Genomic DNA, 17,546 nt, shown 5'->3' with positions numbered 1-17,546 from the left:
TGCCTGGGTGGCTCAGTGGGTTAAGCTGCTGCCTTCGGCTCAGGTCATGATCTCAGGGTCCTGGGATCGAGTCCCGCATCAGGCTCTCTGCTCAGCAGGGAGCCTGCTTCCCTTCCTCTCTCTCTGCCTACTTGTGATCTCTCTCTGTCAAATAAATAAATAAAATCTTAAAAAAAAAAAAAAAAGAAGTTGGTTGAAAAAAGAAAGAAAATAAATGAAAAAAGAAAAGTGAATGTGATCAGGTGGGAAACTAGAACAAAGCCATACACTAGATTCAGGGTATATTTTGGTCTGTTAGAAGTAAGTGTAAGAAGAAGCCTACTACATCTGATTGTTTAAGTAATGTTATTCAGCAAATGTAATTGCATCACCCACATGTCTTAAATTAAAAATCTTGGTCTAAAAAAAAAAAGAAGTAAGTGTATCCCAAAATTTAAAAAAAGAAAAACTTATATATATACAAAAAAATAAGATTAAATACAATAAAGGGATTGAATATGAGTGTAAAAATGAAAATTAAAAAAGATTTTTAAAAAGGAATTGAGCATATGAGGTGTTGTTGAAAAAGGAATGAAGAAAATTTCAGAAAAAAATAGAAAAAGAAAAAAATTAAGAAAAATTTAAAAATTAACTTAGAAAGACTAACAAATCATGGGGGAAAAAAGCCATGAATTCTATGTGTGTATTCCCCTAGCACTGGAGTTTTGCATTTCTCATTGATCAGTAAACTTGGTCTTAGCTGGATGTTCTTGCTGATCTTCTGGGGGAGGAACCATTGCTGTGATTCTTAAATGTCTTTGCCTGAGTTGGAATTGCACCTCCCTTGCCAGGGGCCAGGCTAAGTAATCCACTCTGGTTTGCTCTCAACTGCTTTTGTTCTGTGAAGGCTTTCCACACAGTTTTAGAGGATGAAAATGAAGATGGTGGCCTCCCAATCTCTGGCCCCAGAGAAACCAAGAATTTGGGGCCCCACTCCTCAGTGTGTCCTCAGAGAAAAGCAGTCACTTTTGTCTCCCTGGTCTCTGGCCACACTCCGTGCTCACCCAGCCTATAACCAAGTGTTTCTGTCTCTGGCACACAACCTCAGTTGGAGTTTAAAAACCCAGCAGAATCCTGCGGCCTGCACCACTCCTCCCAGTGGAGGAAAGGGGGGCATCTCCCTGGATCAGTGGCTTGTTGGGTCCCTGCTCAAAGAGTAGTAGCCCAACTGTACTGCAGATCACAGTTTATGGCAACCCCAATCTGACAGCCCACTCCTCATCTCTGTCTTTGCAGCCAGCTTCCCCACTCTGATACCTGCGAGCTCCACCAAACTCAGGCACGCCTGGTCTTTCTGTGACCCCGAGGGTCCTGAGACCACACTGTGCCAGCGACAATTCTACCTCACTCCCTCCTCCCCTTTAGCCACTGGAGCGACATCCCTCATAAGAGCAGACTTCTAAAAGTTTTGATCTTATACTCTGCTGCTCTGTCACTTGCTGGGAGCCAGCTAACGGAGGCTCCCTCCCCACTGTGGTCTATCTTCTGATACTGCCTCAGATTCACTTCTCCACACATCCTACCTTCCAGAAAGTGGTCATTTTTTTTTTAAGATTTTATTTATTTACTTGACAGACATAGATCACAAGCAGGCAGAGGCAGGCAGAGGGTGGGGGTGGGGGGACAGGCTCCCCTCTGAGCAGAGAGCCTGTCGCGGGGCTTTATCCCAGGACCCTGAGATCGTGACCTGAGCTGAAGGCAGAGGCTTAAACCACTGAGCCACCCAGGCGCCCAAGTGGTCACTTTTATGTTCATAGAATTGCTGCTATTCTTTTCTTCGATCTCCTGTTGAGTTTGTAGATGTTCAGAATGGTTTGATAACAATCTAGCTGAATTCCTGGGACCAGATTAGGTCTCCTACTCCTCTGCCATCTTGCTCCTCCCCCTCTGTATATAGTATTCAGTGTATACCCATTAGCTCTGACTTCTTAAAAAATCTTTGGTACTGATTTTTCTACTTGCTTGAGATGTTAAGTACTGGCAGTGGTATATTAAAATCTTTCAATGTGATTGTGAATTTTTATTTTTATATGTCAGTTTTTGTTTTATGTGTTTTTAGATGAAGGCTATGTTAATTAAGTGTATACACATTTAAAATTGTTACATCTTTCTGATAAGTTGAGCTATTTTATGTAATGCTTCTTTTTATTTCTTGTAATGCCTTTTTCCTAAAGATTATTTTGTATGATTGTTAATATAGCTATCTCAACTCCTTTTGGTATTTGCTTGGTACATCTTTTTCCAGCCTTTTACCTTTTGTGTATTCTTAAGTTTTAAACAACAAATATTTAGACTGTAGCTTTTTATTCAATGACAATCTTTGCTTTTTAGCCAGAATATTTGGTTTATTTTGGCTATCACAATTTTATTTATTTTTACCATCTTGTTTTGTTATTTTCTGATTGTTTCTCCTTGGGAGTTTCTTTTCCTCTTTCTGCTTTCCTTTGGGTTATAAGTTTTGTGTTTGTTTTCCTCTCCATTTTTTTTCTCCTTTAGATTAGAAGTTATAACCCATTCTATATTCCTTTGGTAATAATACAGAAAACTTTAAATGCTCACTTAATTTATCAATATCCAGTTCTAGACTACCACCTCACAATTTCTGTGCTACTGTGGTTGTACATGTTACTTGTATTATTAATTTTCTTTAATACCAAAAGACATAATTATCATTGTTTTATATCCCTGTGTGTTCAGATTTACCCACATATTTATGAGTTTCCTTGTGTAATTGCCTTTTTTATACCCCAGCCTTCTTATCTGGTGTTCTAGGTGGCTCTAGGGGTTCGAGGTTTATGGTAGCTCTCCTAAAGGAGTTCCTACCTTTAGCAAGCACTGGGCTTTGTTTCCTGTCCCTTGTGTCCTTTCATTGTTCAAAATTAATAGTCAGATTTACTTTGCTCACAAGCTGCTTCTGAGGTAAAATTTTACTTCAATGCTCTGTTTACCACTCCAGGTTCCACTTAACTTACATTTTGGTCTGTATTCATTAGGTCCTTGCCGGTTTATTGCTTTGCATTAAAATTTTTTAAACATTTTATCTAGCATCTTTTAATTGTTCAACAAAAGTGTCTGTCAAATATGAAATTAACAGAAGTCAAGAAAAAAGTCCGAGAACAACAAGTGTTGGAAGGGATATAGAGAAGAGGAAACCCTCTTATACTGTTGTTGGGAAATGCAACCATTATGGAGAACAGTATGGAGGTTCCTAAAAAAATTAAATGTAGAACTACTATATGAGCCAGGCGTTCTGCTGCTGGGCATTTATCCAAAGAAGGAGAAAACACCAATCTGAAGAGATAAATGCACTCCTCTGTTGATAGCAACATTATTTACAATAGCCAGGAGATGGAAGCAGCCTAAGTGTCCTTCTGTAGATGAACAAAGATGTGGTGTGTGTGTGAGAGAGAAAAGACTGAGGTCTTGCCATTTGTGACAGCAAGGATGGACTTAGAGCATATTATGCTAAATGAAATAAATCAGGCAGAGAAAGACAAATCCTGTATGACTTCACTTATGTGTAGAATCTAAAAAACAATGTAAATGAACAAACAAAACAGAAATAGACTCAGATACAAGAAACAAATTGTTGCTTACCAGAGGGGAGAGTGGTTGTGTTGTAGGCAAAATAGGTGAAGGAGATTAAGAGGTAGCAGCATCCAGTTATAAAATAACTCATGGGGATATAATATACGGCATGGGGAATTTAGTCAATATTGTAATAACTTATTTGGTGACACTAACTAGCCTTATCATGGGAATCATTTGGTAATACAGAAAAAATATTGAATCACTCTGATTCCCCTGAAAGTGATAGGATATTATACATTAGTTATACTTCAATTTAAAAAAAAAAACTAAAAGTCCATAACAAGTTTTAAGGTGATCCTTTGGTTGGAATTCTCTCAGATTTTTGATGATACTGAATCATCGTTTTTCCAAAATATATTTTTAACTACTTTCTTAAAAAATGTTCTTATTCAAATTCAGTTTGGAGATGCTGCCGACCAGCTTGTCTCCATACAGTCACAGTTTAAAAACCCTGAGAAGTCCTACAGTTTAAAAAGAAAGAAAAGAAAAGAAAAAGAAAAACAAAACAAGAGGGTACCTGGGTGACTCAGTTGGTTAAGTGTCTGCCTTTGGCCCAAGTCATGATCCCAGGTTCCTGGGATCAAGTCCCGCATCAGGCTCCTTGCTCAGTGGGGAACCTGCTCATGCCTTCTCTCTTTTTCTCTCTCAAATAAATAAATAAAGTCTTTTTAAAAAAATTAAAAAACAAGCAAGGGCACTTCATTTAATTTTGTTTACCCAGCATTTTCCCAACTCCCAGCTGCCCACAAATAATAGCTATCAATACTCTGTAAAACTAGTGTTTGTGCAAGTTTGAGTACATTCCCCTTGGATTCCTATGGAAACCTTTTAGATATGTTTCCTTGGAAAACCAAGGAGTCTTCCTTGCAGAGCTAAGGATTGGGTTACTTTCACCTCTTGCTATTGTGAATAATACCTCTGTGAACATAAATGTACCAATATCTGTTCAATTTACTGTTGTTTTGGATATATACCCAGAAGTAGAACTGTTGGAACATATGGTAATTCTGTTTTTCAATTTTTGAGGAACTGCCATACTGTTTTCCTAGCAGCTGTACCATTTTACATTCCCACTGAGCTCTTTTGACTGTTCCATTCCCCAGCATTTCACCCAGTGAATTTTGGCATAAATAACATCTCTTTTGCCTGATCAATAACAAAACACCCTTTGTATTCAACACTAAGACAGAAAAAACATTTCCAGTTAGTTATAAGAGAGATTCAAGTCTTGGAGAAGTTAAAGTATGAAAAAACATGTGTATCTTAGAGGCAGTGAAACATAATAAATATACTGAAATCCCTTCCAAAAGTTTTTTTAAATATAAATTACACAGCTTTTAATACAATTTTATAAAACAGGAAAGTAAAGGTAGCTGCTCACCTGATAAGGACGAAGTAAAACTGTCATGAGTTGCAGATGATATGATACTCTATTTAGGAAACCTAAAAGACTTCACCAAAAACTGCTAGATCTGATACACAAATTCAGTAAAGCCACAAGATACAAAATCAACGTAAAGGTATCAGTTGTATTTCTATAAACCAAGGATGAAGCAACAGAAAAAGAAATTAAGGCATCAGTCTCATTTGCAATTGTACCGAAAGCAATAAGATACTTAGAAATAAACTTAACAAAAGAGGTGAAAGATATGTACTCTGAAAACTATAGAGCACAGATGAAACAAATTGAAGAGAACACAAATGGAAAGACTTTCCATGCTCATGGATTAGAAGAACAAATATTGTTAAAATGTTTATGCTACCCAAAGCAATCTACATATTTAATTGCAGTCCCTGTAAAATACCATCAGCATTTTTCACAGAGCTAGAGTAAACAATCCTAAAATTTGTATGGAACCACAAAAGACCCCAAATAGCCAAAGCAACCTTGAAGAAGAAGAAAAGAAAAGAAGAAAAGCAAAGCAGAGGCATCGTGATTTCTAACTTCAAGCTATATTACAAAGCTGTAGTCATCAAGACAGTATGGTACTGGTACAAAAATAGCCACCTAAATCAATAGAACAGAATAGAAAACCCAGAAATGAGCCCGCAACTATATATGGTCAATCTTCCACAAAACAGGAAAAAATATTCAATGGGGAAAAGATAGTCTCTTCAACAAATAGTGTTGGGACAGCTGGACAGCTACATGCAAAAGAATGAAACTGGACGATTTTCTTATACCATACACAAAAATAAGTTCAAAATTGATTAAAGACCTAAATGTGAGACTTGAAACCATAAAAATCGTAGAGGACAGCAGAGGCAGCTACCTTTTTGATGTCGGTTGTAGCAACTTCTTACTAGTTATGTCTACAGAGGCAAGGGAAACAAAAGCAAACATTAACTATTAGGAGGGACTTCATCAAAATAAAACACTTCTGCAGAGTGAAGGAAACAATCAACAAAACTAAAAGGCAAACTTCAGAATGGGAGAAGATATTTGCAAATGCATATCTGATAAAGGGTAAGTACCCAAAATATACAAAGAACTTGTCAAACTCAACCCCTAAAAAATGAATAAATCAATTTAAAAATGGTCAAAAGACATAAACAGAGATTTCCCCAGAGAAGACATACAAGTGCCCAACAGCCACATGAACAGATAGATGCTCAACATCACTCATCATCAGGGAAATGCAAATCAAAACTACCTCACACCAGTCAGAAGGGCTAACATAAAAATCTCAAAACAGGTGTTAGCAAGGATGTGGAGAAAGGAGAACCCACTCGCGCTGTTGGTGGGAATGCAAACTGATGCAGTCACTCCAGAAGACAGTATGGAGGTTCTTCAGAAAGTTAAAAATAGAGCTACCCTGTGACCAGCAATTGCACTACTTAGGTATTTATCCAAAGAATATAAAAATACTAATTCAAAGGGATACATGTACCCAATGTTTATTGCAGCATTATTTATAACCAAATTATGGAAGGAACCCAAATGTCCATTGGCTGATGAATGGATAAAGAAGTGGGATGTGTGTATCTGTGTCTCTGTGTCTGTGTGTGTCTGTGTCTACATGCATGTGCACGTGCATTGGAATATTACTTAGCCATAAAAAGAAAATGAAATCTTGCCATTAAGAATAACATGGATGGGGCAAGACAGTATTATGCTAAGTGAAATAAGTCAGAGAAAAACAAATACCATGTGATTTCATTCATGGGGAACTGACGAAATAAAACAAGCAACCAAACAAAGGGAAAAGACAGAGAGGAAGGGAAACCAAGAAACAGACTCTTATTTAACTTTAGAGAACAAACGAATGGTTCCCAGAGGGGAGGTGGGTGAGGAGATGGGTGAAACAGGTGATGGGGATTAAGGAGGGCACTTGCTGTGATGAGCACTGGGTATTGTATGGAAGTGGTGAGTCACTATATTGCACATCTGAAATTAATATTGCTCTATATGTTAGCTCATTGGAATTTACATAAAAATTTTTAAAAAGTCTATCTCAAATGTATTTTCATCTCTTTTCTAAAATAATGTGTTTCAAGGACAGTTTTTAGTTTTGTTTTTCAAATTTACTTAAGTAAGACTTAGTGACAATTTGGAATAAAAGTAAAAACCCCATAAGACAGTAAACAGTAGGTCCTAGATTTTTGTGTCCATATATTTGTGATTTCTGGTAAATGTCCTAATTATGCTCATTTCTCTTTTTCTTAAGGATTGTTCAAGTTTAGAAGAATATAACATTGCTGCAGCATTGCTCCCTTTGACCAGTGCTTTCTACAGGGTAAGTTTCACTGGTTGATATGTAAGCTCCGCATGATTTATATAAATATCTGAAGTTTGGTTTATCATGGAACAACATGAATCTTTTCCACTTGTATATCAAAGATATATCTGTGGTTATATTTATTATAATATTTATTGCATACAGTTGACCATTGAACAACACAGATTCTAACTGTACGGGTCCATTTATTTGTGGCTTTTTTCTGGAACAGTACTGCAAATGTATTTTCTCGTCCTTATGATTTTCTCAATAGCATTTTCTGTAGTTTATTGTAAAAATACAGTTTATGTACATACAACATATAAAATATGTGTTAATCAACTGTTGATGTTATCAGTAAGGCTTCCAGTCACTCTAAGCCATGAATAGTGAAGTTTTAGGGAAGTAACAGTTATACATTGATTATTAACTGCATAAGGGGTCAGTGCCCCCAACCATGCATTGTTCAAGAGCCAAATGTACTGTGTGTAGAAAAATCTAATACATAATATTAAATCATCTCCTAAGATAGAACTCCACCCATTCCATCCCTGCTTTTTTTTTTTTTTTTTGCTTTATTTTTCTTTTTAAGATTTTATTTATTTGACAGAGGGAGACACACAGCGAGAGAGGGAACACAAGCAGGGGGAGTGGGAGAGGGAGAAGCAGGCTTCCCACTGAGCAGGGAGCACAAAGCAGGGCTCGATCCCAGGACCCTGGGATCATGACCTGAGCCAAAGGCAGATTCATAACGACTGAGCCACCCAGGTGCCCCTACTTTATTTTTCTTTATAGCATTTTGTAACACCTGCAATTGTATATTCATTTATTTATGTTTGAGTATTTTCCCCTACCACAGAAAATAAATTCCATGAGTCTAGGGTATTTTCTTAGAGATATTAATTGATAAGGCCAGTTTGGGGTTGTTGTTTTTTTAACTTTATTTCAAACAGCCTGTCCACAGTTAAAGATCTTAACCCAAAGGTTCTGCGTAATCAGAAGTTCTTTCTGTAAGTCACTGCATATCCCTCTTTCTTCTTAGTTACCCTCCCTCCCTCCCTCCTTTAAAACAGAAAGTGGAATTCTTGACATTCACACTTCTGAGAACTGGCAAGTCATCTGAACATGCTCAGGAAACAGGACAAATCTCAAGTCAAACAAATGAATTTTAGGTTTAGAAGCTAATGACGACTAACTGGAGCTTGTACATCATCTTTTGGCCTTCCCTCCCCGGCTTAGCCCTAGCTCCAGGCCTACTCCATTTTTCCTTCAGTGCATGCATACTAATCTTCTGTGAACTCCCTGATCCCTTCATCTCATTCCCCTGCTAGCATGGAGAACACTGTTAGAAAAATTAGCCAGGCTGTCCTGAATCCTAAGCCACCTAGGAAATTTGTTTCTGTATCTCAGAGCAGCTAGAAAACTTAGTCCACTGTCTAACTTGTCTTCATAGAGGCCCTCACTTGGCATTTGTTAAAGAAAATGGGCATTTAAAATCTTTCCCACTTTCAATGTCTAAAATATTTTTTAAACTTAAATACTATGTAGAAATAAATAAGAATCATAGGGAAAATAAGAATTGACAATAGAAACTCAACTGCTTGAGTGACTCATTGCTTATGATTCTTTTTTAAGGAGAATCATTCAACCATTTTACAGTATATATTAGTGAGGGTTTGATCATGATAGCAGAAGTACCATGAGTGATATAATTAAGTAACTTATTATAAGGGACCAGCCCTTATACTGTTATAGAAATTGGGGGGAAAGTTTATAGAAAGCTTTGAATTAGGCTCTACTTGTGGGCCTTAAGTCCCTGTCAGTCATGACACAGGGAAGACCAAGGACAAACTGCAGTCTGTGTGTATCTCTTACTTTTTCTAACCTCCACAATGCAAATGACCTGCAAAAGAAGGAGCACTGTTAGCCACAGAGCTACAGATGCACCTGGCACTGGGCTGGGAGAAGCTGAAGGAGATGCGGCTGGAACTGGAGGAACTGTGAGCTGAGTCCCTTCCCCATATCAACATGAGCCAGCAGATCAGTGACAAGGCATATGAGCTGTAGCAGTGCATCCTATATTGCCTTCAGAGTGTAATGACTGCTGCTTCATTTTTGTCCAAATCTTAGAGAAATTTCTCTTGTGGCCAATCCGAACCCTAGAATCATAGTGGAAAGAAAGTTCTGGGAAGTGTTGTCCTAGCTTAGATTAGTTTACTCAGTGCAAAACCATCATACTGGTTAGTTTTGTGGGAGTTTTTAAATAGTTAATAAGTTAATTAATAAGTTGGGCTAAATGCCATACTGTTTCTCTGTGTTATCAAACAATAATTCAAACTTATGTTGTAGGGGTGGGCTTATGAATTTAATTCTTTCTTGTTGGCTTGGTTTGATTTGATTTGGTTTGCACATGAATTAGGAGCCAGAAACCATACCAGTAATATGAGCAGGAAATTTTTATTAAGTTATTAAGTAGTAACAGGGGATTAACTGCTAAGAAGTAAAGAGAAGTAAAAAGTAAAGATAATTCTAAGGAATAGAGCAGTATTAGAAACAGAACAGATCAGTATTAGAAACAGTAATACAGAAACAGTATTAGAAACAGCTACTACCTCTTGGGCTTAGGCAGAGTACCCACCAGGTTTAAATTGCTAAGGATAACTGGTGCACCTGGTTGGCTCATTCAGTTAAGCATCTGCCTTTGGCTCTTGTCCTGATTCCAGGTCCTGGGATCGAGCACCTTGCGGAGTCTGCTTGTCCTTGTCCTTCTCCCTCTGCCTCTCCTGCTCCCACCTATGCTCTCTCTCTCAAATAAAATCTTAAAAAAAAAATTGTTAAGGATTACTTTAATGGTGAAAAACAGTGTAATCATTTACATTTATATTATGCTTATCATTTATATGATGCTTTCATTCTTAGTTCAGCAAACAGTAATTAGGAATGGCAAGCCCTGTGCTAACTTTGTTGTAGAGTTGCAGGTGAATAGCATCTGGGTCCTTACCCTGAAGAAACAAACCATCTAATGGCCTTTCATGTTCGTTAATCAGCTGTTGACAGAGGAACATTTCATAGTTACCAAATAATAACATTGGGTTACCGTTTGTTTACTTAGGTCCTTTTTATTCAAAAATCATGTTTGTTAAATTAAGAACTGAAGTATATACTCAAAGTTTAAAGCAGGGGTTCTTGTGTAAATGTCACTCTTTTGGAGTAAAAAGAATTAAAAGATTAAGCTAAAACTCAATAGTCAGAGCAGAAATAGAAACAAAATAGGATACCTTTGGGCAACAGTGAAGGCCGTGGGTCCCTTCATCATGAGGCACTGTGTAATGCCCTCTCTTCCATGACCTATATCTCTTAGAGTCACCCTCTTATAGTTCTTAATCACCCAGGTAATCCAGAGAGTATCCTAGAATCTATCAAAATAGGAGTGATTCCTTCTTTTACTTCTTTGAGACACACTGGTTGGTTACTGATGCTTAAAATGATCCCCAGAAGAACTGAAGTTTTCTCTCCTAGTACTCATTGTAGTTCATGTGTACCCTGGGAAAAAATAGAAATAACCTGTTTATCTTAAATTCAAGCACCCTAAAGTGGTACATTCCCTTCCCAGATTCCAAAGATCCCCCATATGCAGGTGGCACTTTGCAGATGATTTACTGTTCAGGATAGGTCTTTCTTCATAAGAGCATTATTCAGGCTCTCATTCTCAATAGAAGTAGATTTAGTTCCTCTTTAAAATTTTCATTTCATTAAACATGTAAAAAAATCTCTGGTGTCCAGACACACAGAGGATTCATTCTTATTAACAGGTTTGTTGAGGTATAACATATACCATAAATTTCACTCATTTTAAGTATATATTTTAGCAATTTTTAGTATATTACGGATTTGCACAACTATCACACTGTCTAATCTTAGAACATTTCCATCACTCCAAAAAGAAACCTCACGTACATTTGCAGTCACTTCTCATTCCCAGGCAAACACTAATATACTTTCTGTCCCTATAAGTTTGCCTTTTCTGGATGTTTCATATAAATGGGATCATATGATATATGTTTTTTTATGTCTGGCTTCTTCAGGAAAGGCTTCATAAGTTAAAGCATGAGTAACATATGACTCATTAAAAGTAGAGAAATGTGAGCAAATTGTAAGGAAAAATCAGAATATGCTGATTAATTGAATGTTCAGTTAATAATTATCACATATCGTTATATGTAAATCTCTAACTTCCATATATTTCTAATAGAAAACATACTAAGTACTCAGAATCAGAGCAGATGCAGTTTTGTACTTCTCTGATGATTTAGAAGTTCCTTGAATAACTAACTGGTTTTGCCCGTTAGTCATTAATATGGACCCTGCTTGTCCTACTACAGATATGACAGCTTATAGGTAATTCTAGCCAATGGAATCCAGATGAGCCCACATTCATGTTATTAAGATTGTTACTGGAAGAAAAATCTTAAAATAATATAAAAAATGGTATTTCATCAGTCCTCCCCCCCCCCATTGATAAGTGATAAGAGAGGTTCTTAGAAGTCAACAAAATAGGAAAAGAATTTTGTTTTTCTTAAACTTCATGATCTGGATACATTGCATTTCCTACAGCCAATCTCAAAGGATTACATTTTTGGGAAAAATTGGCAGGAGGTAGTGATGAAGGGTGTTTTTTCATCTTTTTTTGTTTTTTGTTTTGTTTTTTTGCTATAAAATAAAATACTAAACTTGAAAATAAATTAGCAGAAAAACATTTGAGAGTGAAGACAGGCATCAACAGTGGGCTGAATCCAAATTTGGCCTGGGAAAGATATGAATGTGCTTATTACAGCAGATGCCTCCAGCATAGCAGAATTTTAGAATGGCCGGAGATAGTGCCTTGCTTTTATTTCCTCCCTTCATTTTCTTGTTCTTTCAGACAACTTAGCATTCCTTCCTCCTCCCCTGTCAGCACAGCCTCTTCTTGCTTCTCCCAGCATTTCTTTGCAGCGGCTACACCTTTCCTCCTAGTCCTGGAAGACCTCTGCTTCTGAGAAACTCAATTATTATAATACTTTAGAATTACCATTCTTTATTAATATTAGTTTATCTTCACTGTTTCACCTAGTACTATAAGGCAACTATGGAGTTTGAAGATCTGAAGGAACATGTGCAAAGTTATACTAGTCACCTGGTAGAAGATTATATTTTCCCAAGGTTGCTGAATGTCTCCTTTGTGTAAAAGTCTACTAGGCCTTGGATGCCCTGCAGTGATACAGAAGACATGGTTTCTGCTCTCCAGTACTTGATTATCTTATAGGGCAAACAGGCATGAAAATCATTAGTAGTAAGCAAAAAGGAGGAAACAAAGTGACCTGTGGTACTGAAGAATGTGCCAATGACGGAGACTACCCTATTTTATTTAAATACCTCATACCCTGGTAGTCTCCCTTACATAATGACACTGTGATTTACGGTGACTGTTTCCACTTCTTCCCTTTCCCTCTGGGTTCAGGCCTTGGTATGTGTGAGTTTTGTTCCCTCCCTCACGTGAGGGCCTTCTCAGTCAGACTTTCTAATCAACTCTCCATACTTTCCTGGACTTGTTCCTCACTTTCTCCTCTTTTCCTTCTCAGAATCCTCTTTCTGTTATTGCTTCTGTTGCAGCAAGTCTTAGAGCTTCCTTCAACATTAATATACATGAAAGCTGGGGCATCTGGGTGGCTCAGTCGGTTTAGCATCTGCCTTCAGCTCAGAGCAGGGTCCTGAGATCAAGCCAGGCTCCCTGCTTGGTGGGGAGTCTGCTTCTCCCTCTCCTTCTAACCCCTTCCCCCATCTCGTGTGTTCTCTCCTTCTCTCTCTCTCAAATAAATAAATAAAATCTTTAAAATACATACGTAATATACATGAAAGCCACACTAATTGAGACACTTATTAATGTTGTAAAGAAATTTATTCACAAAGGATAATTTGTTACCAATAGTAAACCTCAACCTCAGCAGTTGTTGTATCTTCTTGTTGGATTATCCCTTTTGTAATTCCTTTGTTATTATACAGTGCCCTTCTCCATCTCTTGTTACAGTCTTTGTTTTTAAAGTCTAGTCTGTCTGATTTAAGTATTGCTATTCTGGCTTTCTTTTGATATCCATTTGCATGATAAAATGTTTGTCCACCCCTCACTTTGAATCTGCAGGTGTCTTTACAACTAAAATGCATCTCCGTAGGGATGCCTGAGTGGCTCAGTTGGTTAAGTGTCAACTCCTGATTTTGGCTTAGGTGATGGTCTCAGGTTTGTGAGATCGAGTCCCATCTTAGGGCTCTGCACTCTTTGGGGGGTGGGGGTGTGCTTGAGATTCTTTCCCTCTCCTTCTGCCCCTCCCCTTCTTGCAGTTTCTCTCTCTCTCTCTCTCAAATAAATCTTTTAAAGTAAATAAGTAAAGTAAGCAACATATATATGAGTCATCTTATTTTATCTGTCACCCTCTATCTTTTGATTGGAGCGTTTAGTCCATTTACATTCAAAGTAATTATTGACAGATATCTATTTTTTGCCATTTTATTGCTGGGTTTTTTGTTGTTTCTGGAGATTTTCTCTGATCCTTCTCTTTCTTTCATGGTTTGCTAGTTTTCTTTATTGATTTATTTGGATTTCTTTCTCTTTATTCTTTGTATATTTATTAGTGGTTTTTGATATGTGGTTACCATTAGGTTTATATATAACCTCTTCTGCATGCACATAGCAGTCTATATTAAGTTGATGGGTCATTTAAGTTTGAACCCATTCTTTATTCTTATTCTCCCCATGTTTTAAGTATATGTATCATATTTTACATTCTTTTATTTTGTAAGTTCCTTGAACAATATTTTTAGAAATATTCGTTTTAAGTTTTTTTGCAATTCCTACTTTCATACTGTTGCTTTCGGTTTTTCTCTTCCACTCACAGAATCCCCTTCAGTATTTCTTTTCTTTTTTTTTTTTAAAGATTTTATTTATTTGACAGATAGAAATCACAAGTAGGCAGAGAGGCAGGCAGAGAGAGAGGAGGAAGCAGGCTCCCCGCAGAGAGCCCGATGTGGGGCTCGATCCCAGGACCCTGTGGATCATGACCTGAGCCAAAGGCAGAGGCTTTAACCCACTGAGCCACCCAGGCACCCCCCCTTCAGTATTTCTTTCAGGGCTGGTTTAGTGGTCATGAACTCCTTTAATTACTGTTTGTCTACAAATCTCTTTATTTCTCCTTCTATTTTGAATATTACTAGCCTTGCCGGTTAGAGTATTCTCAGCTACAGATTTTGTTTTTCCCACTCAGCACTTTGAATATATCATGCCACTCCTTTCTGGCTTGGAAAGTGTCCAGTCTACTGAGGACCTTATGGAGTTTTGTTTTTATGTAACTGTCCTCTTTTGTCTTGCACCTTTTAATATTTTCCTTTTTCTCTGTATTTTGCCATTTTAATGACAAGATGTCTTGGTGTGTGGCTCTTTTTTTCTGCTTTTCTAAAATTTTTTCGGGGCCCCTTGCCTCCTGGACCTGGATATCTATTTCCTTCCCCAGATTAGGGAAGTTTCCAGCTGTTGTTTCTTGCGGTAAATTTTCTATCCCCTTTTCTCTCTCTTCTTCTGGAACTCCTATAATAATGAATGTTACTACACTTGATGGAGTCACTGAGTTCTCTAAGTCTATCCATGTTTGTGTGGCTCTTCTTTCTCTGTTGTCTTCTAGGTCACTAATTCATTCCTCTGCCTCCTCCCTCCTGCTGTTCATTCCACCAAGTATGTTTCTCATTTCATTTATTGAGCCCTTTATCTCTGCTATATTATTCTCTATCTCTGTGTTAAAGGTCTCACTAATGTCCTCCACTCTTTTCTCAAGTCCAGTGAATATCCTTATGATCATTGATTTAAATCAGGCATGTTTTGCTTAGATCTGTGGCTGTGGCCTTATCTTGTTCTTTCATATGGGACTAAATTCCTTTCTTTTCATTTTGTCTAAGTCTCTCCCTGCTTCTCTGTCTTAGAAAGGCCAGTTATGTCTCTTACTCATGAAAATAATGGCCTTGTGGTGTGCCTGAGTGGCTCAGTCAGTTAAGCATCTGCCTTCAGCTCAGGTCATGATCCCAGGGTCCTGGGATGGGGCCCCGTGTTGGGCCCCTTGCTCATCAGGGAGTCTGCTTATCCCTCTCCCTCTGCTCTTCCCTCCTGCCCTGCTTATGCTTTCTCTTTCACTCTTGCTCTCTCACTCTAGCTTTCTCTCTTTCATACTCACTCTCTCTCTCAAATAAATAAAATCTTTTGGAAAAAAAAAAAATGGCCTTTTGAAGAAGAGGTCATGTAGTTCCCGGGGCCTAGAGCTTTAGGGAGCATCTCCAGAGTGTGCTGTATACACTGTGCTGTTGTGTTCTGGATGCTCTATCCTTAAGGCCAGTCAGCTGCAGAGGCTCTACTTGCCTGCTGTGGGCAGTGTTTGGTCCCTGACCTGAATTTGCCAAGTTTTAATAGGTGTGCTTTGGTCTGCTTTTAAAATAAGACCTCACTTCAGTGAGACATGAGTCCCTACCCTGCTTTGTTCCTGGAGCAGTCTCAGTGAATGCTGCCTCTCAGGGACATGCTCCATTAAGAGCAAATAATCTCCCCATTGTGTCCTAGGTGCTCTTCAGCTCACTATTTTCATACCATCTGTCCCCGGGTTGTTTTCCTACCTTCTTTCCAGGAGCAGCCTGATGTCTCTGGACTTGCCCAGAGTCCAACCCACTGACAGCATAAAACTTCAGGCTTTTAAAGCCTCTGTTGTTGCAAGAATTCACAAAATTCAACCCTGTCACTTTCCAAACCAATGGCCATGGGGAAATGTTCTCCTTGCATATTCCCCTGTGTACCCCTCTCTTTTGCCCTTCTCCATGACCACAGCTTCATCCCTCCCCTCTATAGCAGCCAGAATCTGTTTCTCCCCTAAACAATATCTCCACACTTCCTACAGTCTTTGATGTGGCCTCTTCTCTGCCTTTACTTGTGGCATTTGTTCTGCAGGTTTTCAGGCAATTTCTGTGGTATTTAGGATGATTTGATAGTTACCTAGTTGTATGTATAGGACAAGGTGAGCATAGAGCCCTAACCTGCAGGGAGTTACTGTGCGTCTGAACCCACCTCCTTGGGTTCCATTAGTCTGTTTGAGCAGCTAAAAGAACTCAGAGAAACATGTTATTTGCTGGACCACCAGCTTATTATGAAAGGCTATAACTCAGAAACAGCCGGAAGGAAAAGATGCAAAGGACCAGATGTGGGGAAAGAGTGGATAGCTTCTTTTTTTTTTTTTTTTTTTTTAAGATTTTATTTATTTATTTGACAGAGAGAGATTACAAGTAGACAGAGAGGCAGGCAGAGAGAGAGAGAGGAGGAAGCAGGCTCCCTGCCGAGCAGAGAGCCCGATGCGGGACTCGATCCCAGGACCCTGAGATCATGACCTGAGCCGAAGGCAGCGGCTTAACCCACTGAGCCACCCAGGCGCCCAGAGTGGATAGCTTCTGTGCCCTCTCTAGGTGTGCCTCTCTCCCCAAATCTCTCTATGTTCACCAACACAGAAGCTCTCCAAATCCCCACTATTCCATGTTTAAGGTATAATTGTGTTACTTTTTTTTTTTAAGTAGGCTCCACACCCAATGTGGAACCCAATGTGGGGCTTACACTCATGACCCTGAGATCAAGACCTGAGCTGAAATCAAGAGTTGAGCACTAAACCAACTGAGCCAGCCAGGTGCTGCAATTGTCTACTTTTAAATTCTTCCTTAAGACATTGTCTGACTTCCTGTCATCTATAGTCTAGGCTTATCTAAAGCTCAGTTATCTAGGTTTTAGAAAACAGAGTGTAAGCTCATGAAATAATTTTTCTGGATTTTCTAATACTTGATAGTTCTGGTTTATATACAGAATTCACCATGAAATAAAAAATATGTGCCCACAAAGATGTTATCAGAGTCAAAAATAAGCCATATTCAAAGCCATTTTAACTTCTTAAACCTCAGAACTATATTTTTATTATTTTAACAATATATTAATACTATATATTATGTGTAAAATATATGATGTAATATTTAATCATCTGTTGTATTATTAGTATGTGCTGGGCTAGTCCTTTGTAGGAAATGGTGGGACAGTGGATAATACCCAGCCACCAAATATCAAGGACTGAGAGCTGATTTCAGGAGAAGAATTGAGTT

The 17,546-nt window shown here is 38.2% G+C and overlaps 1 protein-coding gene across 4 annotated transcripts in view; it reads left to right on the top strand.

The window, feature by feature from the left end:
* The window catches only part of SBF2 (SET binding factor 2), a 484,493-nt gene that overhangs the window by 373,473 nt on the left and 93,474 nt on the right, over positions 1-17,546 (top strand). For all 4 annotated transcript variants that reach the window (XM_044258810.1, XM_044258813.1, XM_044258812.1 and 1 more), the window contains one exon: positions 7,299-7,367. In XM_044258810.1, coding sequence (XP_044114745.1) covers positions 7,299-7,367 — 69 coding nt within the window. The remainder of the gene's footprint in view (positions 1-7,298; positions 7,368-17,546) is intronic.

The sequence above is a fragment of the Neovison vison genome, chromosome 7 (assembly GCF_020171115.1).
Source record: "Neovison vison isolate M4711 chromosome 7, ASM_NN_V1, whole genome shotgun sequence".
Taxonomy (NCBI): Eukaryota; Metazoa; Chordata; class Mammalia; order Carnivora; family Mustelidae; genus Neogale; species Neogale vison.
This window is presented reverse-complemented; position numbering and strand designations above follow the sequence as displayed.